Here is a 24,871-nt window from a genome sequence, read left to right as displayed (position 1 = left end):
GACAGGGGTCCATTCGGCTTTAAATAAAAGAAAACAATTTAGAATATTTAGATAGATCGACTGCCCGGTGTTTGGTGGATTAAAAGAAAAGTAATATAAGGGATAATTCCTTACCCCTTTCGACATTTCATAAAGGGCAATTGGTAGAGTAAAACGGACTATTTCGTTTTTGCCCCTTGTTACTTTTTCTTTCTCAAACTCATTAATAATTCATCAAGTTAAAACAAAGAATATTGAAACCCGATCTTAATTGGCATAGATTTTTTACGATTTTATTTCTCCGTTTACTCCGAAGTTTCTGTTTCGATCGAGAAGATATATCAAACACTCGAGACAGTGTTTCATCGGCTATCCAAACACCTCGAATTTCGTCAAAAATACTCCGCTGCGCGTCGTATTTTCAACTCTCTTCTCGGAGTTTGGATATTCCGATGAAAGACTGCCTCTCGTGATTGATATATTACGTCAAAATGTTATATAAGAGTAGAGATATGGACGGCGTCTCGGGCTCGAGGCCTCGGGTATAATTACTTTTCCCCGTATGCATGGTACGCGCTGGTCGTAAAAGATCTAAAAGTTACTTTCCTTCTTCATGGCTTTTCAAAAAACTGTTGAAGCCTAGTCCCTGGGGAGGGGGGGGGGGGGGAGGGGGGTTCTTGACCTAAGTTTAGGTATAGGGGTGCAGCTGGAAGTTTGAAACCCTGACCTTGTTTAGGACAATAAAAACTTAAAAAGTACCTACCCTGTGTAGGACAACACCCCCTATTCTAAGACCCTATTTAGGACAAAGGACAACATCAACAATCATTTGCGCTTTATTGTGATTGCGTCCCATACGCGACGTTTGAAGCATTGAAATGCAGAAACACCTATCCCACCGAATAAAATAATGCTTTTTTTATTGCAGTGAAAGCGAAAACAATGTAAATACATGGACGACAGTCTTGCAGCCATACCCTGTCTAGGACAGATTCAGGCCCTGTTTAGGACAGGAGCTTGAAATTATATACCCTGTTCAGGACCGAAGGAGTCAAAAACCATACCCTATCCAGCGGCACGTCCCCGTATAGGCCATATAGGGGAGGCCCCCCCCCGGGCTAGTGGCCCGTCAGGCCGGAGCTTCTTCCAGTTTCAATATATAGTAGGAGTATTTTACTCCTACAAAATAAGATGCTAGTCCATCGCAGGATTATCCTCTCCTTCCTCCTCAACATACACACCTTGGTGGAGACAGCACTGTGGGAAAAAAAAATTGTCTTGCCCCAAAACATAATGCAATGATTCCGGCCAGGGCTCGAATACGGACCGGTCGACCAAGAGTCTAGCTCACTAACGATTTGTGTACTTGGAAATGTTGGTTGGTCAACTGGACTGTGGATGACGTTTCCATGTGATGAGTGATAAGTCTAGTTTCAGCGAATGTATACCCTATTCAGGTCTCAAATGCGGCGCTAATTCGCGGGAGGTTGGGGGGGGGGGGTAATTTGAGGACACCACTTTTGAAACAAAGCAAACACTGAAAACAGACTACTTGCACAGGTACCCGGAAAAAGAAAGAGAGAAATTGGGCTTGGTGTAACGGTAAAGTTCGTGAACGGCCTTCACAACAAAACTACGTACTGTAATAATTCTGGACAGAGCACTTGTTGATCGAATAATGGTGTAATATTTAAGAAATAGAAAACATGTTCCGTGTTTCTATCGAGTTATAGAAACACGAGTGGAAGTTTGGGAGAACGAGAAATGCTGTGGGAACACGAGTCGATAGACGAGTGTTTCCACAGCTTTTTCGAGTTCTCCCAAACTTTCACGAGTGTTTCTATAACTCGATAGAAACACGGAAAACATGTTTTCTATTTCTTTTAGAAAACAGCACAAAGAAAATAACGCACAACAAAGTAATATTTAGCGCTTTATTTAACATTAAAACGTAGATTCTCTTCACCTCGCGGTTTTACGTCATCAACAGTAATCAACCAATCATAGTACGGGAGTCGATGAACAGAAATAAATCAACTGTTCAACATTTGCTTCAAGTCTAAAATTCACCGTTGTTTGGCCAAACAAACAATGAAAACAGGCCCCAAAGTTAACGTAATTATGAGAAATAACTAAGTCGATGGTTTAACTGAAGTCCAGCACTGGAAGGAGTCAAGAATTGTGGTTTTATTTCGGTTCATCGAACTAACCGAATGGTTTGACGACCGACGATCGAGCGACTCGAACCTTGGAGGTGAAAGTGAATTATTTTTCTGTTAAAAGAAGTTTGACTCGGCATTCTGGACGAATATCTTGTCCAGTTGAGGAGCTGTGAATACTTCTGAAGTGCTGCAAAGCCTAGAATGGAGTGAAGTTTCACAGACTATTTTTGAATGTGTAGCGGGCTCTGTAAACATCTTACTCGCTTGTTTTAAAATTTGCAAATATTTGTTTAGTCTTAACCTGGTTTTTGTCAGCTGTGACATTAAAATTTGGCACAATTATTAGTTGTTATTTTTGCATTGCTTATTTTAGCGCCGTGAATATTGATTGCCGTGTCTACGACAACTGTCTGTGTCTCCATCGAGTTATAGAAACACAATTTTTAACCAATCAGCGCACGTATTTACTTTGTGCTATTTTCTAAATTCACTTTAAGTGTTTTAGAGTTCCATTGTCGGTCAAAGGGAATTCTTCGAATAAGCACCGCATCGGGACTCTTCTATTCGGAGGAGGCGCTTATTTACATTTTGTCCCAAATGCGGCGTTATTCAAATGCTTCGCTTATTCGGGGACGGCGCTTATTCGATGGAATACGGCAGTTATTTTAACTGGATCGGAAGATATGTAGGACTATATGCCGTGAGACAGTTGTGCCAGGTAGGGGCCCATGGTTGTGCCTGAAGAAAAAAGGCAGTGCCTTTCAAATCGTATTGACCGAAATGATCGATCTATTTTTTTTTCGCAATGTCTTTGACCAATCACCACTTACCCAACCACGGGAGGCTCCGCCCCAAAGTGAAGATGTCGTTCTGGATACCTCAATACAATAGTTAACAGGGCAAGGTCTCTGTTTGCTGTATTGCTGTATACCTGTTTTCACAAAAGGACATATGATCTGGACCTCAGGCGGAGTACCGCTCGTCGTCGTGTAGGCAGGGGTTAGTGGGTTAGTGGCGATGGTGTGGGCCAAGCCATCTGTTGAAAATATCATTTTGGCCAAGATTCTGTTTCTTGCAAATAATGGTTTACCATATATTGTTTCAACCTTTAGTTGATTGAGTATAGTGAAACAATGAGCGCTATTCTTGGCTTGCACGTGACGTCAGAGATGTTTCCATATTTGGGTATCCGCCATATTGGTGTTCCACCGCGGGTGAAATTTACATATGTTTATATGCCATCGCTGTTGAATTACTCGAAATTTCAATGGCTTCTCCGGAAATCGAACGTGTTCCTTCAATAAATGAGCTTTGTAGTACGATTCCAGTATTATCTGAGTATTGCAGAAAACTCGACGACCACGTTAAACGAAGATATTTAGAAAAAATCGCCGAGACGGTCACTATTCCCGATGAGCGGTTTATAGCAAATAAAGGTGACGGGCCTACACGACTCCTAGGTTCGTGACATTTGTACCTTTGCCGCTCTATATTAAGTTCGGTCTTTCGTTCTTATTTGCTTCTGACTTCTTTTTGAGGGTACTGTTTTTATTTGGAGGCATTATGTATTGAATATAGCCGTAAGATTGTGGCCAAAGAAGTGTCTAGAGGTCATTGCGCTGCGTTTCCGTTTGTAGAGTTGAATGACACCTCTAAATCTGTACTCTGCCACATGTTGTGCTAGTTCAGTTTGTTTTGGCTAAATTCTGTTTGCAAGATATATTTTAGACTCTCAAAATGTTTGCCCGGCATGGAAGGACAAGATCTGAAATGTTCCGGGAAAATGTAAACTACTTGCATTTTATTGACGCCCGGTCGGCATTTTAATGCAAGACGTATTGTCTTTAATATCACGGATAATCTTGGTCCGGCTTCGCCAGAGACTGTTTCAGCTTTACTATGAAAAAGCTGAAAGTTGGTTTCAGAGAGACCTTCTGTATAGTAAAGTCTATGCTTCTTGCATTATTTTGATCGAGTGCTCTGTCTTTTTAGCTTGATGTTTAGGATTTTTTACCTCCCTTGTTCGTTGCGTTACCTATGGCACCACATGATTCAAATCTTTCTTTGAAATCTTTCACGCGCAAGTCTTTTAACTATTTTGCGTTTTGTTTATGCCAGTGTATGGTTCAGTTAGGGCAAGACCATGGTTTTGATCCTCCGTGTGGATCTCATCAGTTGCCGGTATTTGGTTTTCTTTAGTAAATAAAGGTGACGGGCCTACACGACTCCTACGTTCGTGACATTTGTACATTTGCCGTTCTATGTTAAATTCGGTCTTTCGGTCCCACGAAGAAGCTGCGGCTCCAGAATGAAAATGCTGATCACAAACCCTATCGTTACTTAAGATTTTTTCTGTGAGGTCATCGCGGCTTATTGCTGAGATCCATCTTCGCCTTCGCTCAATGCTGAGCTCTTCAACTTCTGGCCCTGATTGTCCTGATTCGTCACAAGTCAGTTGTGATCGATACAATGGTATTCTCTTATCTCGACCAGTTTTTCTAGAACAACCCACGATCAGGCATATAGGCATTTTGAGGACGCGAAACTGGAAAAACTCGACTGAACACTTGTGTTTGTGACTGGCATATGTCCGCCATATTGATATTTGGAACACCATCATGGCGGACGGAGGTCACACGTAATCCAGAAGTCACGTGAGTGCAAGCCAAGAATATTAAACCTTTACATACCTTATTATAGGAAATGAACGATACATGTTATTAACGCGAATTTCAAAAATTCGCGTTAATTTTATTGATGTTAATTAATATAAACACGTTTACTATAAGCATTTAACCAGAACATTTCTTAAATTCGCGTTAATTTTATTACGCGTATATTTTGTTCGCGTTGTTAAAATGCTTCGTTATAGTCCTATAAAAAGGTAAGTCTGTTTACGATCAGGACTAGTTTACGATTTTTTCGTGAAGGGTCACAAAGGGATGTTGGCACAGCGTTAACCAGAATATTTAATTTAGACGTCCTGATCTTTCGAATTATCGGGTGTTTTTAATTCATTTATGGAAATCGTGTAACAAAAAAAAAACCGAGTGACTAAGGAAAGGGATTGCGTGACACGCAAGTTTAGTCAACATGTAATCGGAGAACAACAGTTTGCCTGGTTCCAGTGCGTTGTTCTTGACCATGAAGAAATGAACGGACCGGTATTTCGGTCGAGAAATCAAAATGTTGATACAAGAAGGGTATATTTATTCGACAGCTGTTTAACAAGAGATGGGAATATATCATGGCAGACCTGAGAGTGGTCGAATGTTGAATGTCAACACGGAGATGTACTGAAGTTGTCGACAGCACGCTTGAAGACTGATCGCTATTAAAGATGGCGATAGGATTCGAAATTCGCTTTATTCTCGATATTTGGAAGATATGGTGTTCAGGATGATCTTAACAGGGAACTTCTGCTGTAGATTACATCTAAATACCAGTAGAAAACGGAGGAAAGACTCAGAAGAAGACGTTTTGGACTCTCAGGCAGGAAGAATGTGGGTATTGTTTACGTTTCAGTGACAGATAATTTTGTAAATATAAGTATTTTGAGAGCGTTCGCACTCAGCGCGTATAAAGAGCCCGAAATAATTTTTTACACTATGTTTTAGAATGGCATTTCCCCTTTCAAAATATCTGAAATTCAAGTTATTTAGAGTTTTACCGGGTAGAGAAATTCTTTCTCGAAAAAGAGCGCCAAATTAAGAATTACGAGCAACCGAATTTTAGTGGTTTTCAGCGGCTCGCCGTGACCTTTGCAATTAACTTACAGAAGAAAGATTGGACTCAAATGACTTATAAACACTTCAATAGTCCATTTCTAGGCTCAAAAACGGGGTTTCATTTAATGCGAATGAGCCAGTGCGAAGTTTACGACACGGTATTGGTCATGTTTATTTTGTGTGTTTAAGAAGACACTGGGGTTCATAACGGTTTTGTAAGTTTTTGACCGGTTGAAAAAATATTTGAAGAAAAAAATCCCACCACGTTTCTAGGCCTACCATAGGCTTTCTTTGGGCGGCATATCAAAAATTCTGAAGTGCAACTTTTGTGCCACTGCCCGCTCGGTCTGAGTCGAAATTTCCTCTTAACAACACCACGCTTCACTGACTGAGGATGGTGTATCGATCAGTGTGTGTGTGGGCTTCCGTACATGGCATGCCGTTTGCCCGACAGTGACACAAGTGGTTGTTTTTGCCTGCAGAACTAGTGGTGTCATATCATGTGATAGCATGGAGACCTTGAAGCGCATCGCACACTGCAAGGCCGAGCTTATCCTGGAGATTATATTATGGATTGGTATGTAACGAAGCTTGTCCATTGTACCGATCTTGAACCAAAGTTCACTGTATGACAGAGTCGAGAAGAAGTGAACAGAGAGCACTGCAAAGCCTTTTGGGAAGAACATCTTTGCCGTATACTGCATCAACTGCGTCAAACGGGTCACAAGATCATCCAGCGATCAAAACCTCTTTTCAGGTTTGAGCTTCAATTCTGCCGTTTTAACCCATGTCTCGCAGAGAAAACGTACCAAAGATGTCTTGTTTATGGGGTTGCTCATAAACTTGGCCCACGTACCGCTTCGGAATTTGTGTCTTCCCACTCTTTGGTGTTCTCTTTCTTCCCCCTTGATGGAAATTGGGTTGTCCTACCGGTTAAATACAACATCACTTCTTGAACAATCCTGCTGTGACTTCAGCAAATAGCTTTTGAGCAAGATCTCCAGACGTAGTACAACCAGCTGACATCAAGGATTGGAGCAAAGCCATTTCATCGAACATTAACCCTTTCATTTGCAAATTTTTCCCCAAAACGCGTTTTTTTAACCGTTAGAGTGAATTTTTGGTGCTACGATGTCGAATTTACCTAAACTTTGCTAGAAAAGCACTTTTTCACACTGCAGCAACATGTTGATAAAGATTCCATGTAAAAATGTACAATATTTCACTTTGGTGCATGCGCATAAGCCAAAATGTTTTTTTTTTTTTTTGCTGAACCGTTCCAATTTTTTTTCTTGCTCCTTTACATTCCTTTTTTTTTCGGGTTTCTTATTCACGTTCCTTTCTACTCTTCATATCCTTTCTTCTGGTCTAAAAATTTTTGACGTAATCATTGGAAAACCCTGAAATGGGGACCTTGATCAATTACAGGTGTATTGGCCTGTTAAAGCACCCATTTTGCACCCAAAACGGATCGTGTTTTTCTTTGATTAGCTCTGTCAGAATGCAACTGATGTTCAAAATGAACAGACCTGTAGAAAGGTCATTCCTCGTCCTATTAGCTGCTTATCTCAAAAATCTGCTGACGCGCTTATTGATGACGTCACAAGTGGTTCAATGACCGCGCCTCCAAATAGCGCCCAAATGCGCGTTTGCATATGAGAGGGTTAAGGCTGCTTCTAGCTCGCTTGAAGGTAGTCTTCCAACTCCAAAAGATACTCGCTCCAGTTCGGCCACTCTGGTGGTCTTCCTCAGCGAGCAATCTGGATGTGTCAGTGCTTATGGGACATTTGATAGCTCATAACTCAGCACCGACCTCCTTCAATGTGATGCGACGGTTCTTTACCACGACTAGTAAACGCCCAAAAAGGGTTCGGCCCCCTTCGGTCTGCGTTAATGGTATTTGTTTTTGTCTTCTGCTCTCCAATTCTCACCTTTTTGGAGAACGAGGCAGACGTGGACACATTAGCCTTCGTGATTTTGTCCCAAAATCCAGTGGCGTTGCTGTTAAGTTAAGCCTTTTGGACAAACATTCTTTAACTCTGGCCACTTACGTCTGTTTTGCAAATAACAGTTGATCTGTTGTCTGAGGTGGCATCACCACACCAGTCGCAATGTTGAGGAATGGCGCTGGTTCGTCGTCTTTCCAAGCCAGCTTGAAGGGGTTTACCATATGCATGGGTTCCTTGATTACAGCTACCACCTTCTGGACATTCATCTAGTCTCGTATCTTTCTAGGTTTTCTTGACTCTTTATGGTTTCCAATTTCGCTGCCGTCATCATTGCCAGTCATCAGCTTGGTTGAAGCAGTAATCGCTGACCTATCATGGCTTGTGAAAAAACCACCTATTCAGTGCTGCAGGATTCCTAGAAATGCCAATTACCCCCCCTCTTGCCTTGCTGTCTACAGGTTTACGGTATGTTCAACGGCTATATCAGTCCAGGCAAGATATGCCTCTCATCCTCCTCACTAACTGTTTCCTCTGAAGTTGCTTCGAGTGTATCCTTACTTGAAATGAGAATTTGCAAGAACCTGTACAGTGCGGTTTGGAATGCTTGATAGCACAATGCTACAAGTCAAGTCATATGTGTTGATGGGCTGTATCGTCACGCTTTGACACTCTTTAGTGATGCTTTGTCGTATAATTGTTGCTGCGTGATACCGTGTTGCAATCTCATTGTCGTGTCGTAGTGGTACCCTCCAGTTGACGACAAGACTTTTCGTCTTTGGCTAACTTGTTTAATACAGCAGACACGGATATAGCGCTTGAGTACACCCATTCCTATATTACTATATTGCATACGCGTGATGAGCATTTCCTTGGTTTTTGAGGTTATTATTAGAGGGGGCGTCTTTTAGACACGGTTCGTTTATTAGAGAGGGGCGTCTAATACAAACGTTACTTTTCAGGGGAGGCGTTTATTAGATACGAGGCGTTTATTTGAGAGTGTGCGTTTTATTAGATCATTTACTGTAGTCCTTTTTAAACTTGAGCAAAAACTCTTGAAATAAGTCTACAGAACACTGGGCGCAAAATATCAATTTGCAGAACCATCCAGGGTCTTAATTAAGTTCTTGTTATAATTAAGATAACTTTATTTTTACTGTTAATACTAACTCTTTTAGTCTAGGTTCCTAGAGATATTTGTGAGGCGTGTGTGACTCTCCACGTGTAGGAATATAGGTAAATAAATCACGATATTGTTTAAATGTAATTTTTGAATTGTTATCACTCACCTCTCAACCTTTAATTGCTCACGCGAGAAAGTGCCACATCTTGGAAAACAATATTTGAGGAAATGATTTAAGCCAATATTACGCTGCGTAATAGGAACTCCTCTGAATGACTTTCTCAGATGATGATTAATTTTTATATGCTTACACCCTGGCGTTCTTGTTTACTTATTTGGCAAAATAGACTAATACGTTTTTGAACAGGAAAAGAAGTCCACGTCCAGGAAGCTAACAAAAACAAACATTTCATTGAACAAAATGAATTTGGAATACTCGCGCTGCACAACTCTGCTTGGCAACTTTTCGGGATTTTTTTTTTATTAGAACATAGAAAATTGACGTTTGGCCATTAAATAATTTATAACGTTTCCTACCAACAGTTCCTAACAGCAAAATAAACTTATGCTTAATGATGTGACTAACGTTAGAGAATTTTGACTTAATATTGTATATCCTATTAAGATTTTGAAATCAGAGGCAGAACTAAGATTTGCATAATTCACGTAGCGTAAATTATGCAAACGTGCCCAGTAGAAAATGCCCCATAACAGTGTGATGTCCCGCTGTCCTATCAATAAAATACGTCATTCTGTATTCCTTAAACATTTTCCTACAATGTTGTGCTATTCAGACAAATATAGCAGGGGGGTGCAACGAAATTCATTATATCGGCCTCTTTTCAGCCTTGGCTCCTAGACTATTAGCTTCTGTTACCTAATGTGTTGTAGTAGCAAATGTTCAAACTCCGTTTTGGCTGCTGTCTTTCAAGCTTAACTGTTAAGCATTTCTTTGACGCCTTTACACTTCTGCAGGTATCCAGTCCCAAGTCCGGCACTATCTGGTAAAGTAGCGGCCTGCATTTATCTGTTGTAGGCATTTAGTGGCTTGTTTTTACCTACCACGTGTTCCCAAGTTATGTGTCATATTTGCCTCACAAATCTCGTCTGTGCAGCGTTTTTTCTACGGTTCCCTCGCTTAAGTTTGTGCTTTTCCCGTCAGTCGGCTCCCACCACATTTTGCACACCTTTGTTCGTTATGTCAGTGTGCTTCGCCTCGCAAATATCGATTTTGGGCAGGGCTTCCCTTTTGTAATTTGCTCACGTTTATAGGTTATGTTGGTGTGCTTCGCCTCGCAAAAACCGGGTTTGTGCAGTGCTTCCATTTTGCACACGTTTATCTTTTATGTTGGTGTGCTTGGCCTCGCAAACATCGGGTTTGCACAGTGCTTTCATTTAATTTTGCACACGTTTATTTGCTACGATGCTGTGCTTCGCTTCGCAAACATCAGATTTGTGCAGTGCTTCGCTGTTGCACGCGTTAAGTTGTTATGTTAAAAGAGGCGCTGGGCTCTTTCTCGGACAATAAAACCCCTGGTGAGGATGGATTCACTAAGGAATTTTACGAGTCTTTTTATGATCTCATTTGGAGAGATCTGCTTAATTCTTATAATGCAGCTTTTCAAAGCGGGTCCCTATCTATTTCTCAAAAGAGGGGAATGATAACGTTAATACCAAAAGCTGATGGGGATCTGTCTGAACTTTTCAACTGGCGTCCTTGAATGGGATTTTATTGTCAAAGCCCTGAACGTTTTCAATTTTAGCCCAAATGTTAAAAGGTGGATTTCAATTTTTTATAACGGTGTGCAAAGCGCAGTATTAAATGGTGGATTTTTGACCAATTCTTTTAATATATCAAGAGGAGTTCGTCAAGGTTGCCCGCTAAGTCCTCTTTTATTCATCCTTGCCGCGGAACTGCTAGCAGCAAAGATACGCCAAGAACCAAGCTGCAGAGGCGTGTCCCTCCCAGATGACCAGGAGGTCAAAATATCACCGTTTGCTGACGACACGACTATAATAACAAAAAATGTTGAATCTCTCAAACCCTATTTACAGATCTTGGATTGTTTTGGAATCATCTCTGGATTAAAATTAAATAAGAAGAAAACTAAAGCTATGTGGATCGGTTCTATGAAAGACAGCAATTTGAAAGTACTTGACTTTAAAACAACTAAAGAACCTATTAAAGTTCTTGGAATTCATCTATCCTACAACAAAAACAAATGTACTGAAGAAAACTTTTATGTCAAGATCAACAAAATGAAAACAAAATTAAATTTATGGCTTTCAAGAGACCTCACGATATATGACAAGTCTTTATTGGCGAAAGCTTTAGGTATATCGCAACTAGTGTACGCAGCATCGATGCTGACCGTTCCAGAATCGGTTATCAAGACTGTACAAGAAAATCTGTTCGCATTTCTATGGAAAAACAGGAAAGACAAAATAAAAAGATTGGTTATGTATCAACCAATAGCAAAAGGAGGAATCAATTTTGTTAATTTTTGCACGGTCGTTAAATCTTTACGCTTGGCTTGGATTGGTAGATTACTAGGCGAGTCTGGCGATAAATGGAAGGTAATCCCCAATTACTACCTTCGAAAGTATGGTGGTTTATTATTTCTCCTTAAATGCAATTATGATGTAAAATCCTTGAAGACAGGTCTATCCCTCTTTTATCGAGAACTTCTTCAGTATTTTCAGGATCTCAAAAATACAACCAACATCTTTCCAAATGGCGAACTCTTTCTTTGGAATAACAATTTGATAACTATAGACAACGCAACTCTGTTTTGGAAATCATGGTTTGAACGCGGAATCGTGTCAGTAAAGAATGTGTTAAACTCCGAGGGCAAATTTTTATCGTACGAAGAGTTAAGCGACAAATTTAATATCACCACAAATTATATGCACTACTTTCAGCTAATTTCAGCCATTCCATCGGAGTTGAAAAGAAGAGCAGCTCAAACTTCTATTCCTGCAGCGGATCTTTCCTCGACCTCCGCATCCATTCTTTCAAACAAAACTTTAATTAATCTGGCTGAAGCACGTTGCAAAAACTATTACCAATTGTTCAACAACCATGATCCTATTGTCCCGAGTGGTGTAAAAAAGTGGCAGAGTAAATTCCCTGAAAAACTTGGTGAATGGACTAGAAGTTTTCAAGATATATATCGCTTCACTAAGGACAATAAACTTCGTCAATTTTGTTTTCGTTTTCTGCATAGAACAATTGTAACGAAGAAAGAACTCAAACTATATCACCTAGCCGAAGACGATAAATGTATATATTGTTTTAATGCGGATTCAATAGAACATACGTTTATTGACTGCAAGGAGTCTGTAAAACTTTATTCACAAATTATATCATGGTTCAATCATCAAGGTACTGAGGTAACACTCTCAAAAGAACAAATTGCTTTTCACGACACATGTCACGCGACTAATGTGCTCTCGGAACCCACAAAACGCAAGCTAGATTTGCTCATCATCTTGGTCAAACACTATATCTATTCTTCAAAATATCTTCAGAAAGAAATGTCTCTAGATGAACTTGCCAATAAACTAATTGTACAATGGAAACTAGAAAAATATACTCAAACGTAAAGCTGTTTATCTAAATAATAATAATAATACAAGGTCACTGTAGCGAATTACTTTAAAAAATTGCTCTCAATAACGAAGTATATATAATTTTTTTTTTAACTTGTAATTACTTTAAGCTAATGCATGAACTCCTTTTTGTAAAAAAAAAAAAAAAAAAAAAATGTTAGTGTGCTACGCCTCGCAAACATCGGGTGTGTGCAGTGCTTCCGTTTTGCACACATTTATTTGATATGTTGCTGTGCTTCGCCTCGCAAACATCGGGTTTGTGCAGTGCTTTCCTTTTGTACAGGTTTATTTGCTATGTTAGTGTGCTTCGCCTCGCAAACATCGGGCTTATGTAGTGCTGTCCTTGGCCCCGTGTGGAATTGTACGCTTATATGCTTTATTTGTACTTGTAACCGTGAGGTTTTTTATTGCATACTTTGCCGTGCAAACTTTGGGTTTGCACAGTGCTTTCCGCTCCCTTAGCTTCCCTTTAATTTGTACACTTTGTTTTGTTTCGTTCCTTTCCGTGTAACTTATGTTTGGTATTTGGATGTGTTGTTTTTTGATGTTTTTGTTATGTATACTTTACCTCACAATTTTCGCGTTTTAGCAGTGCTATTCCCAAGGCACCCATTTTTTTAATTTCATTGCGTGAGTTTTCTCAATGTGGTTTCTTTGTGCTCGTCTCACCTCCCAAATATAGATTTGTGGAGCTCACTTCAGTGTCCCAATTTCCAAGTTTTGAGTTTGCACGCTTAAAGATTTTGTAGCTTTCTAGTGTAGTTTGGATTTACATGGTTCGCATTTCCTCCCCTCGTTCATTTTCCTAATTATCGCTTCTATTCTGTTGTTATTTGCCTGTCATGTTTTCTATTTTGCTTCATCTGCATCTGATTTCGTGTCATATACGGTTTCTTTTGTTTGCCGACCCCTTCGCAACTTCTTTTGTTTTTTCTTTTCATTGTTATTTCGCCACCCTATTATTTTGCATGTTTTGCTTTGGCACACCTGTTTTTACACGTTTCGATTTTACTGCTCTGTTTCCTTTTTCATGTTTGTTTCCTAAAATAATTGCGTTCTGTCCCGGGCTATTTTTTATTCCTTTCTTCCCATAGTAGCTAGCTAGGTAGTAGGGTGTCTAATTCCCTAGTAGGATTACTGACGCTCAGGCTGCCATCCCTTGGGTTGGTTCTCTCGTGTATTTCCAGCGCCAAATCTGTTCTATGCCATGTACATTTATCCTGGATTTTCTGTATTTCTAGTTCTGTATTTCTAGTTCTGCCACCCAAGGGAAGGCAGTCTGTCCTCAGTTGCTCTATGATTTGCCTGTGTGGAAAAGTGCCGATTAAATTGAATTTTTGCCACCAAAATTGCTTGGAAAAGATCTGCATTTTGAAAGCATAAAAATGGTCCTTCTCCTATTAATTTTGTGACTTGATTGACCACCCCTAGAACTTTTGACATTTTTGTTCTCGATACGTATGTGAGATGCAACATAACTGAAATTAATCACAACACTGAGACATTTTTAAACCTTTTTCTTTCTATGTTTGAAAGCTATTTCTTTCAAGGCCATTATTTTTTTATTATTTGTTGACATGTTTTATGAACTATTCTGATCAATACCTTTCAAATGGCATATCATACATGCACATCTAGTAAATATTTATTGATTTAGGAAAATAGACCAGTCGCCTCGGGGCTAATAGGGTTAAAAGAGAAATTTAAATTATTCTTGATTTTTGGTATGCAAAATTGTACAGTAGGTTTGGACTGCAATCCTTTAAGTGTGTCTGCTAAAACAATTAGACTAGCTACATTGTACTTGCCCTCATTTTCTGTGAGTGATAGACACCTCTGTTTGACCTCTTTGACCTTTTTCTTATGGAAAACTCAGCTACATGTAGAACCAAAAGTCATTTCTCATCCCTTAGTCAAACACTGTACTGATTTCACCCTGAATTTCTCAAACTACCTGATTTTCCAAACCAATTTTTGTTCCCTTAGAGATATCGAAAAATCAGATTCCACTTTGTAAATGTACAGTGTAAATTATATGTTTTTGAGTTCCCTGAGACCGCATACTCGGAAAGTGCTTTCTAGTCTACATGTATTTTTTGTGGAAACGCTTGGTAAATGCTTTTGTTCTCACAGCATTTTCATTCTCCCAAACATGTATCCAAATTTTAAAAACTCAAGATACATTGTATATTATAAAATAAACAGTATAGAGAGTTTTTTCTATTATTTTATATAAAATTATAACAAAATTAATGGGGAGCTTGAATCAAGACAATGGAAATTACACATTCATTTTCACTGACTGAGGTGGCCTATTGATTTGTTAATCTGTCGGTGGACAATTCTTTTTTTTCTCTTTTGCCCTGTATTTATTAGGAGGTGCTGTCACAAACGCTTTTAAGTACTTGGGTGGAATACCATGCAAGGTGTCAAATTTTGTGGGGCGCAAAGGACAATGTGCTACAATAATGGACAAACTTGCTGCGAATGATTCCTGTCGGATAGTTTCCGTCACTGGTCCTCCCGGTTTTGGCAAAACTGCAGTGGCCATCCAAGTGGGACATGAGCTGATAGCGCAAGGAAAAACAAATGTTTACTACATCTCACTGAGGAAATTGACGTCACTGAATGGCATGGTGAACTCCCTCCTTGGCGCTCTTCAAATTGTGGCTGGCAGAGAGCCCATACAGCAGGCCAAGCACTGTCTGCGCACAGTAACGAAACATTCTGTCATCATTCTGGAGAATGCAGAGGACATGTTACTTCCCCAAGTAAAATATGAATTTCGCCATTTCATTCACGCTGTCGCAGAAACTGCTCTTCGTGTGAAAATCCTGATCACATCACGTCAATCCATCACATTTTTTTCTGTGGAAATGTTTGAGCTTCGGCTGGATTCTCTCTGTCCTGATCATGCGAAGGAGTTGCTTCTGACACTGGAATCTAGAGTGTCTGAGGAAAATGCAGAACAGTTGGCACATCACTGTGGTGGGGTCCCACTGGTTCTTCGCACAACTGCAGCTCTCCTGGCAAAGGGAGTTGACGCTGGTGCTCTGATAAATGAGTTTCAGAATAGCCCCGTTTCAACCCTTAAGTCATTCAGTCTTAATTCACTGTCCCACAACCATCAGCTCTTCAACTGTCTTGGAATCTGTTTCAGCCGCCTTGAACCAGACCAGCAAGTCGCTCTTATAACTTTAGCGGTTTTCCCTATGTCTTTTACTGTTGCCGACGCCCAGTTTCTACTTAAAGACCTCTCTGAATATAAACTTAGAATGTTGCTTCAAAACCTCGTGGATAACTCCATGCTTCAGTTTGATTATTTGTTGACAGAGTATTATGTCCATAATACTATCCAGTCATTTTGCATTGATCGAGCACATCAAGAGTCGGATTTGTACCCAATCTACCAATCAGCCAAGAAATTGTTCAACATGCACTATTTAGGCATGTTAAAAGAACTGTATGCGACCTTCCTGTCCAAAGAATGCTGTGTTGCAGTGTCCAAGTTCCTGATCAATAGGCGCAATATAAGGCAAGCCTTGCAAGACTCAATAAATGACCCAGATTTAGATGAAATGTGCATCGACACGGCAGTTGAGGTTACCCCTTTCTTGGTCAAGGTGTTCAGGAAAGAGAAGTTTCTTTCAGTTTTTGGTGAATTCACAGCTGCCTGCAAAAGAAGTGGAGACAGTAAGAGATACAGCGACTGTTTGACGTCAGAGGCATACTGCATCCTTTCCCACTGTGCATGCCATCTTCCCTGCCCATCAGCCGTCGCCAAATTCAAAGAGGCGGACATCATACAAAGAGAGCTTGGTGACGACTCATCTCTTGCTCATGCGTTTTGTTTGAGTAAACTTGGCCGTTGCTTTGGACAGTCCAAAGAACTGGAAAAAGCCATCCCACTCCTTAGAAAGGCCATTGACATCAGAGAGAAAGTTCATAAGGATAAGATTTTTACTGCAGTTGCTTATAAAGATCTTGGAGGTAAGTCTTCATCTGTGTTACCATGATACATGTATCTGTGTGTGGCGGCCTAATGGTTAGCGTGCTGGAACCCAGACCGGACTGGGGCCCTGTCTGGGGTACTGCATTGTGTTCTTAGGCAAGATACTTTACTTTCATGGCGCCTTTCTCCACCCAGGTGTAAAGATTTTCTTGGTAACCCTTCAATGAAATATTATTACATCAAGGGGGAGTAAATATACTCTTAGTAGCTTCACTCAGCACATTGGCCACTTGGCTTGAATGCAGACTTTAACTTACCGTGTCTATGCACTATTCCTGGGTGGAGGACGGTACTAAGAGACGAAGGTGTCTCTTCAAAGAGACAAAGACTTAAGTCAATGCCATAAAACCTATCAAAGATTGGATTCCACAACCATCCAAAAAGTACATGTAAAGGTGAAAAATGACCTTGAGAAAGGGCTGTACTATACATGCTAAATTAATGTTCCATTGCTTACCAACTGCACATTTGTAAGTGAAACTTTTGTTACTGTGTGGTTTAAAGCAGAATTTCAATGGAAATAATAACTTACTGAAACCCAACGTTCAACTACAGCAAAAACGTTTATGTGTACAACTTGTTATTTCACTGACGTGTAAAAGTTTAACTGTTAGATCTGAGCTTGTGTTGTATTTTCTTTATACAGCTGTCTATGCATTCAATGAAGAACACCACGAAGCCAATAGAGTCAGAGCAGAGTATTCACTTCCAGTGTATCAGGAGTTGCTAGGAGACCATCCTTTTACTGCCACTCTGATGGATGATATGGGAACCTCGTGCCAGGCTCTTGGAGACTACGAAAGTGCAGTTAAGTTTTTACGTGAAGCATTGCGCATCCGAAAACATTCACTGGGTGATCACCAAGAAACAGCACGCTCTTTCCATGGCCTTGGCAAGGTACAGCGTCCATGCATGTACATTAAGTGTATACAATTATTTTTTGTGGGTGGCAAAGGACTGTATGGTGTGGTTTCAGAAAAATTAATATCCATTACTATCATATTGAAGGTCATCAAAAATTCTGAAGTGGTGGGAAGGGGGGAGGGACTCTAAAACCAACATTTTTATTGAGATTATGAAGCTAAACTAGAATTTCTGGAGTGGTAGAGAACCGGTTTGTGGTGAGGGGGGTGGAGGGGGGGGGGGTTGAACCAAAAAACTTTCAATGAAGAAGATGTGGATATTAAATTTATGGACAAGCAAGTTTTAACATTTTACTATTTAAATATCATAATTGGGTGGGGGCATTTTACTGTAGGTTTCTTAATTTCTGATTTGGAGTTTTTTAACGGAATTTTTTTAGGGGGGTTGAAAAAGTATTTCATTGGGAAACTGTAAAACATTGTACGTTTATTACGTGCAAATTGTATTTTTGTTGTGGTTCTTGTACATCTAAATGACATCTTTTTTTGCGCCTGCCAGCGAATAAAGCTATGGGATTGATTCAGGGTATACAGGTATTTCCCAAACGATCCCTGCAAAGAACTGCTCAAACACAGTCATTTTGCCTCTTTTCTTTCAACAGGCTTTAGCCATCCAAGGAAAATTGAATGATGCTCTGGACGCCCTGAAAAGTGCGCTAACCATTCAGGACAAGGTTCTGGGAAATCACCAGGAAACCGTTCGTTCCCACCGTGACATAGCCCATGTCCTTAAAAGGCTTGGACGAGATGAAGAGGCACACAAGGAGGAACTACTAGCCAATGAAAGGTCCTTATCCATTGATGAGCCACAGCCTGAGAAATAATCTGTTTGCATTGAATTTAGTCACAAGAGAAGTGTGGCTTAGTCTGAGGTGACTTGTAACCTCTCAGCTAACAACTGTACCTTAGTGTCAAGCTTTTAGACCTACAGTGTAATAATAATAGTGTGTTATAATATTTTTGCTTTATTTTACGAATTATGAACCAATGAAAATCACGCCTTGGATTAAGATATACTGTATCTCTGTATCGCTATTTTATTACATTGGAGAAAGTATGTTACAGGCTTTGATATGAATTACACGTAGGACATAGCCTTGTTAGCCTAGGATATTATAGGATATATAATAACCTTGAGTTCTTGAGTTCCTTGTTTGTAATGATATTCAGGTTAGCCCCTTAACTCAAATCACACATACTATGACATTTAGTAACAGGTTATTATGTACTGAAATTGATATAGTAGGAAATAGTGTTTCAGAAACACAGGATGAGGTAGTTGTCTTTATGAGGTTTTCTACTGGAAACAAAATCATTTTGCCCTCATTAGTTAATTAAAACTCCCTTAATCTTCAGGGAGAACTTTAAATGACTGTTGAAACTAAAACTCTTTCATGCACAGCATTTTCGAAGTAAGAAGAAATATTTAAAAACTTGTCTAGTACAGTTCTAGGAAGCCATTTGCCAAGTAAACTAATCAATGATCTTTTTCTAATTATATTCTGTTAATTTCCAGCTAGCGAAGGAATCCTCTTAGTCCCTCTTAGTATTATAGGTATTTGTAAGATTTCTATCCATTAATCTAAAACCTGCTTTTCACTAGCGACGCAAACACAAGACGAGCGCCGACGCAAGCATAAAAGCTCTTATTTCACCGTGAAAACGGCCTTAACGCAAGCACAAGCACGAAGACAAAAACATTATATTTTGTTGTGCTTGCGCTTGCGCTTGTGCTTGCCTTCGCGTTATGCCATGTGAAAACGAAACACCGTATAAGCACAAGGAAATTTAAGACGTCTGGTCGTTTCTGGACAGATTCTCCCACGACTGAGCATTTAGGCCTTGAAACTAGTAAACATCGTGTTCTTAAGCTTGAGCCTACGCTTATGTTGACGTTCGTTTTCATTTGACACAAATTACTTATGGCGCTTGTGCTTGCGCTGTTCTTGCGTTGCTAGTGAAAATCAGGCTTAAGCGAATACAAAGATGAGCTAAATAAGCTAGAAATCGCGCACGTTTGAGCTTTTGTTTAATCGACATCGCTAAACACTCGACTTAAAAAACACAAATGGCTCGGCGAGAACTGACAGGGAGAGCTCGGGGACACCATTCTGTAAGAAAAGCTTATGCGCTAGGATATATATGACTTCTCTGATAGTAATTCAGTAGAAGCCTTTCTTTTTCATTAAAAATATGCAGTGAATGATGAACACTCTTCTTTTATGAATGCCCTGTTTCCAGTCAGCACCCATTCCAGAATAGGACAAAACAGTTCAGTCAAATTTAATTAGCCCCTCCCCCGTACAGCGATAACAACCCAGTAAAAAATGTACCGTGCAATTTATAAAGTATTTTTTTGATCACTTCAGGCTTGGAGACTGTCTTCTCTAAACTGAATACGCCCTTCTTCACTTCCTCGCTAGGAATCTTCGCAAAATCGCCGTAGCGCAAAATTAAGTAACATGATATGGACAAAACAGACTATGATTTGGACAGCGCCGTCGATGTTAAAAAACTAATAAACCAATGAATCGAAAGCAATTTCGGTCACACAACACATATATCCCTGGATTACGTTATGCCGAATAACCGGGGAGTGTTAGCTATGGACGTTGTCTTGGTTATATGTCTCGTAAGCATGGCATGGCCAGGTTAGGTTTTTGAAGGAAATAAAACAAACACACCCTCCCTAGCTCTCCCAATTTTTTGCACTTCTGCTTTTTTGGCCTCTGTGGCTTTCGTTGTATCATTATCAGGACCAAGCACGTCTTTTCGAATTTTAAGACCCTCCTCAAGTTCCTGCAGTGCCTGTTTAAAATCTCCTTGTGTCCTTAAAACATCGCTAAGACAATCATGTGAGCGGGCTGTATCTTCATGGAACCCTAGAAATTGCTTTGCATCTCTAAAGCTTCTGTGAGATACCTCATTGCCTTATTGGCGTTTTCTCCTGAGTTTCCATTCGCGAGGGCCATGTACGAGTCGCCAATGACGTGTAAGTTTGAAGCAGTCCAGGGGTGTTCACCAAGCTTCCTCCTGTAAACTGGTAATGTTTCGCTTGCCCAGATGTTAATTGCGTTTTGATCTTCACGACAGTACAGATAGGTATCTGAAAAGCATTAGGAAGGAAGTATGATGATTTTGAGCCTGCTTTCATGATTTTATTTTGAACATTATAATACTCGTGGACGAAATGACATTTGTAGGCCCAAGTCATGTCGCTCTTGGGGCCAAAACCGTTTTATTAATCAAGCTGCTCACGAATGGAACATTTTACCCGACAAAGCAAAAAGCGCATTTGACATTTTAACTTTTAAAAGACATATTAGAAGTATTTGATAAGTTTTTTAATTTCTTATATTCATTTTTTAAAATTTAACTTTTTCATCTTCTATTTTTAATATTCACTTTTTAACCATTTTTATCATATTTGTTATTTATTTTATGCAGGGCCCCACTGAAAACCACCTTTTTGTGACGTGGGCTCCCTGCTAAAATATCTTTATTATTATTATTATTATTATTATTATTATTATTATTATTATTATTATTATTATTATTATTATTATTATTATTATTATTATTAACATTTTTATTTGAACTGCGTTCTGTGGTGCTCTCATCACGTTGCTCTGGTGATCACCCGTCTTTGTACGGGAAACTAAAATAAGATAAGCCTATTCTGTGCGCATTATTGATTATTGCGAAAAAGCGAAAATGTAAGGAACTGACCTAGAAAAATATAGACATATAAAAGTACAATGGGCCTTTGACTTTAACTTATAGTTTGTAACACTCACGTCCAAGATCACAGTATCCAGCGGTGACATACAAAGAAACACCCAGGTCCTTTCGTATTTCTATTCCATTGTGGATTAACTCACGGCCTCTATCTTTGTCTCCCTATAAAAATAAAATACAGATATAAGTACTATTGAGTATTAATGTCTCAGTATAATTAAGAGAACAGTCCTGGATTAATTTGGGTTTACTGAACACAGCAATCTGTCGAAAAAAAAGTGTTCAAATTAAAACCACAAAAGTCGTTGACTCTCCCAAAATATTACTGGAAAGAATTTAACGTTTCAAGCAACCTGTGTCTGTGCAGCGCAACAAAATTTACGTGACCAGTTTCATGGAACATTGCCTTGTATAACAGGTCTTTAACAAAACTGGCCCCACAGAAAATAGTGGGATTTTTTCCCTTAAAGTGTAAGCATTCATATCCCCCAACTCGTACCCAGTCGCTATTTACGTGCTTTTGAGAAAGAAGATTAGATACGAGTGGAATAGATACGGTGACTGCTCAATCCTCCCTTCAATCTTCTTTCTTCTCCGAAACACAAAAAAGCGGCTGGGCACGAATCTTTCCCCTCGGCCCCACCTCAAAAAAATATTAAAGTCGATTTTTTCCAATTCTGCTTATGATTCACGATATTAATATTCTTCTCAGTTTTAGCGTGAACGTACAAACCCCATTAAAACTGTTGGATTTAACTTGTGTGTTATAAATTAAAAAGTTGTTACCTGACGAATATAACATCGCCCGAGTTTGCTGATGGTGTGCGCATGCGTCCGACTGTTCTGTTCCTCTTCTGGCAATCCCATACGAATACCATACGCCTTCTTCAATACATCAAACGAGTTTTGTTCACCCTTAAGGTGAACCACGTCAGCTATAAACAACAGACGAAACCCAAGGGAATTTAAACTTTCTGCATGCCTCTTACCACCGCAAGCATCGGTAATTTCGCAGCACTTCCGATACAAGTTAATACAGTCGCTTGGTGGTGATAAGGCTTTGGCAAAGAAGTCCAGCACTTCAGAACTGTTAGCGATGTCTAGGGCAAACAATTTCTCAGCTTCATCGTTCGGGTCTTCAAAACAGTTCTTTAACGCTTCATTGACTTGTTTGCTTTCTCTTTTCTAAATGCCGAGATGGCATTTGAAGCTTCGTTTTTCTGATGAATTGTTTACTAAGGGATCTGACTCGTTCCAGGTAACGCTCATTAAACTTGCGCTTGGCTCTGCCACTTTCATGGCACATGTTCAAGGAGACACAGTCTTTCCTGCAGTAGGCTTGGACTAAAGGATGTATGCTGTACTTTCCATCGCTCTTCTTTTGAAGAAGTGAGCAATCTACCATCCTAGTCTTCACTGTTTCTAGCTCCAGTTGGTCATAATCAAAAAGAATCTTCATATCATCGGCAGAGAAAGTTGATGGGAAAACTGAGACACGCACACGATTTCTTGTTATGTCTTCAGGAAACTTGAAAAGAAATGCTCCCAGTAAGTCATAAACTTATTTTCCCGGGGGGGGGGGGGGGGGCTACTTGAAAAGGTTTAATACGGGGAGGCTCCGCCCCGAGGTCCAACCCCTTACTAGTCTGGGAGCAATGGTATTCCCGTGGGAATTTCGTGAAGATTTTTGCCGACTAGCCTAGAAGTGTTAAGGGGGACCTAAGGAACACGATAAATGTTGTCGGCAATCTTGTAACCCGTGCAAAGGCCTTCAGAGGGGAATTGAAAAACATCGCCTATTTGGCTTAGCATGAAAACGAGGCTGAATGATGAACTTCAAAAAAATGTGGTATTTACTGGTATTTTAGAATAACTTTTAGCAGTTTCGATAGTCTGAGATGTCCAAAACATTGTCTTAATTGATATGGATAGCCTCGATCACATGACCATGAAATCGAGGCTGCATTTTCTTGTGGTTCATTGAACCTGGAACAGACCTGGAACCATAGTGCCTCCCGTCCCCTCACTAAACATTTTCCAAGTTATGTCAGTAGGAATCAATGAATATCCCGGCGTTGGGCAGTTTAACGAAATTAAAAGGCTTTGCTTGGTCTATAGACGCTAGTAAAAACCGTCTTTTCAATATAATGTAATATGTCTACAGACCCTTTCATCCCCCCTCTCAGATTGTAGCAAGTTTTGTAAGTGAACTTTCTACGCATCGCTACAGTCGTCCATTCCTCCTCCCTCTTTTTGACAACCTAGGACTGCATACTCCGTCGTTGTTAAAAGCGATGATCTGGTAAAGGGCACAGAGAATTGCTTCATAAAGTGCACTCTGCGAACAAATGTAGGTGGTAGCCTGTTCTTTTTGCACATCTACCACATGAGGTCTTTATCATCATGAGTCGAGATGTTTGTTCTGAGCTAAAACGTCTGGCAAACATACTGCTCTATTAGAGCCACTGTCTTCTATTCTGGATACAGCGTCGTTCCAAGACATCCCAAAGCATTTATTACGTCCTTGTCTGTGTCTCTGAAGGCTTTTCAGCACGCAGGACTATCAGAAAAAAACCTCCAGTTATATTAGCCTGCGAATACAGCCCCCTCTCATTCGCTCCCGCTACTACGTAGTAGCGGGAGTGAATGAGAGGCTGCTGTATTTCGCTGGCTACACTAAGCAGACCTAAGCACTGCAATTTTAGCACTGCCAAGAGCGCTAGCAATGGACCCAAGCTAAATTACACGGTGGTTCTGGCCAGCGCCAGTGACTATGAACAGTCTTTGTTACTGTCTGACCTATCAAGGTACTGCAGTTCTGCCACAGCGCGTCAACAGCAGGGACTCGTAGTTGCAGTTTAGGCTTTGCTTCCACATTTATTATGTCATCTACGTTATTCTGAGTAGCCGTGTTCATTCTCTGCTGCGATTCACCTCCATGCTTGTAAAGAATTCTCATTAAGGAGCTCTTTGCGGAACAATGGAGCATCATACCATCGGGTGCTAACATAGATTTCGGTACCACAGAAAACTTAGATATCGCTGCCTTGATATCAACCTCAGGTGTGGCTCTTGCATACTATCATTAGTCTTGAAATTCGACCACTTTATCATTGCAAGATACCGGTACTTTGATACCTTTCCGCTTTCTTTCCAAGGAAGAAGTTTGCGTTTATTTGTTCTATGACCAGCAGTTCACTATGTTCGAGTGAATTCTGTCTTTAGCAAAGATCTTACAAAGTGCCCTTTCTCTCTCACTTTTATGGCAAAGATCAGTCTTCATTGCTTCAGGCATGATCATGACCACTTTGATTACTACAATTGTAAATTTCTTTACTCTTTTCTTAAAACGGGTTAGCAAAGTTCCGCATTGTGGTCAACAACCAATCAATAACTCTGTCTTCGCGTTGTGAAGAAGCTGCATAAGTGAAGACATCCCAGCCATTTGCTTTGCCTTAAGAAAAAGCTTTGCTCTAGCATTTAGGTTTAGAGTGATCCCAATAAGTCCTCCTGCAACCTTCATGCAACGGTTGATTTGAGCGAGAGTAGTATCCCATCCTATCGCGGGTTCTTGTTCACTTCCCTGTTGCCATGAAAAAATTTCTATAGACCTCAAGGCTTCTTTAAGTAATAACAACGGTTTATTCT

At 40.0% G+C, this 24,871-nt stretch overlaps 1 protein-coding gene across 1 annotated transcript in view; it reads left to right on the top strand.

Moving 5' to 3' along the window:
* Window positions 1-19,695, top strand: part of LOC144640816 (uncharacterized) — a 142,805-nt gene extending 123,110 nt beyond the window's left edge. Inside the window, exons 5-7 of the mRNA XM_078499888.1 lie at window positions 14,927-16,540; window positions 17,209-17,459; window positions 18,088-19,695. Coding sequence (XP_078356014.1) covers window positions 14,927-16,540; window positions 17,209-17,459; window positions 18,088-18,309 — 2,087 coding nt within the window. The 3' untranslated portion in view covers window positions 18,310-19,695. The remainder of the gene's footprint in view (window positions 1-14,926; window positions 16,541-17,208; window positions 17,460-18,087) is intronic.
* The last annotated feature ends 5,176 nt before the right edge of the window (window positions 19,696-24,871 follow it).

This window comes from Oculina patagonica, unplaced genomic scaffold (genome assembly GCF_052425735.1).
Source record: "Oculina patagonica isolate OP01 unplaced genomic scaffold, crgOcupat unplaced5, whole genome shotgun sequence".
Lineage (NCBI taxonomy): Eukaryota > Metazoa > Cnidaria > Anthozoa > Scleractinia > Oculinidae > Oculina > Oculina patagonica.
Note: the sequence above shows the minus strand (reverse complement) of the source record. Positions and strands in the feature narration are given on the sequence as shown.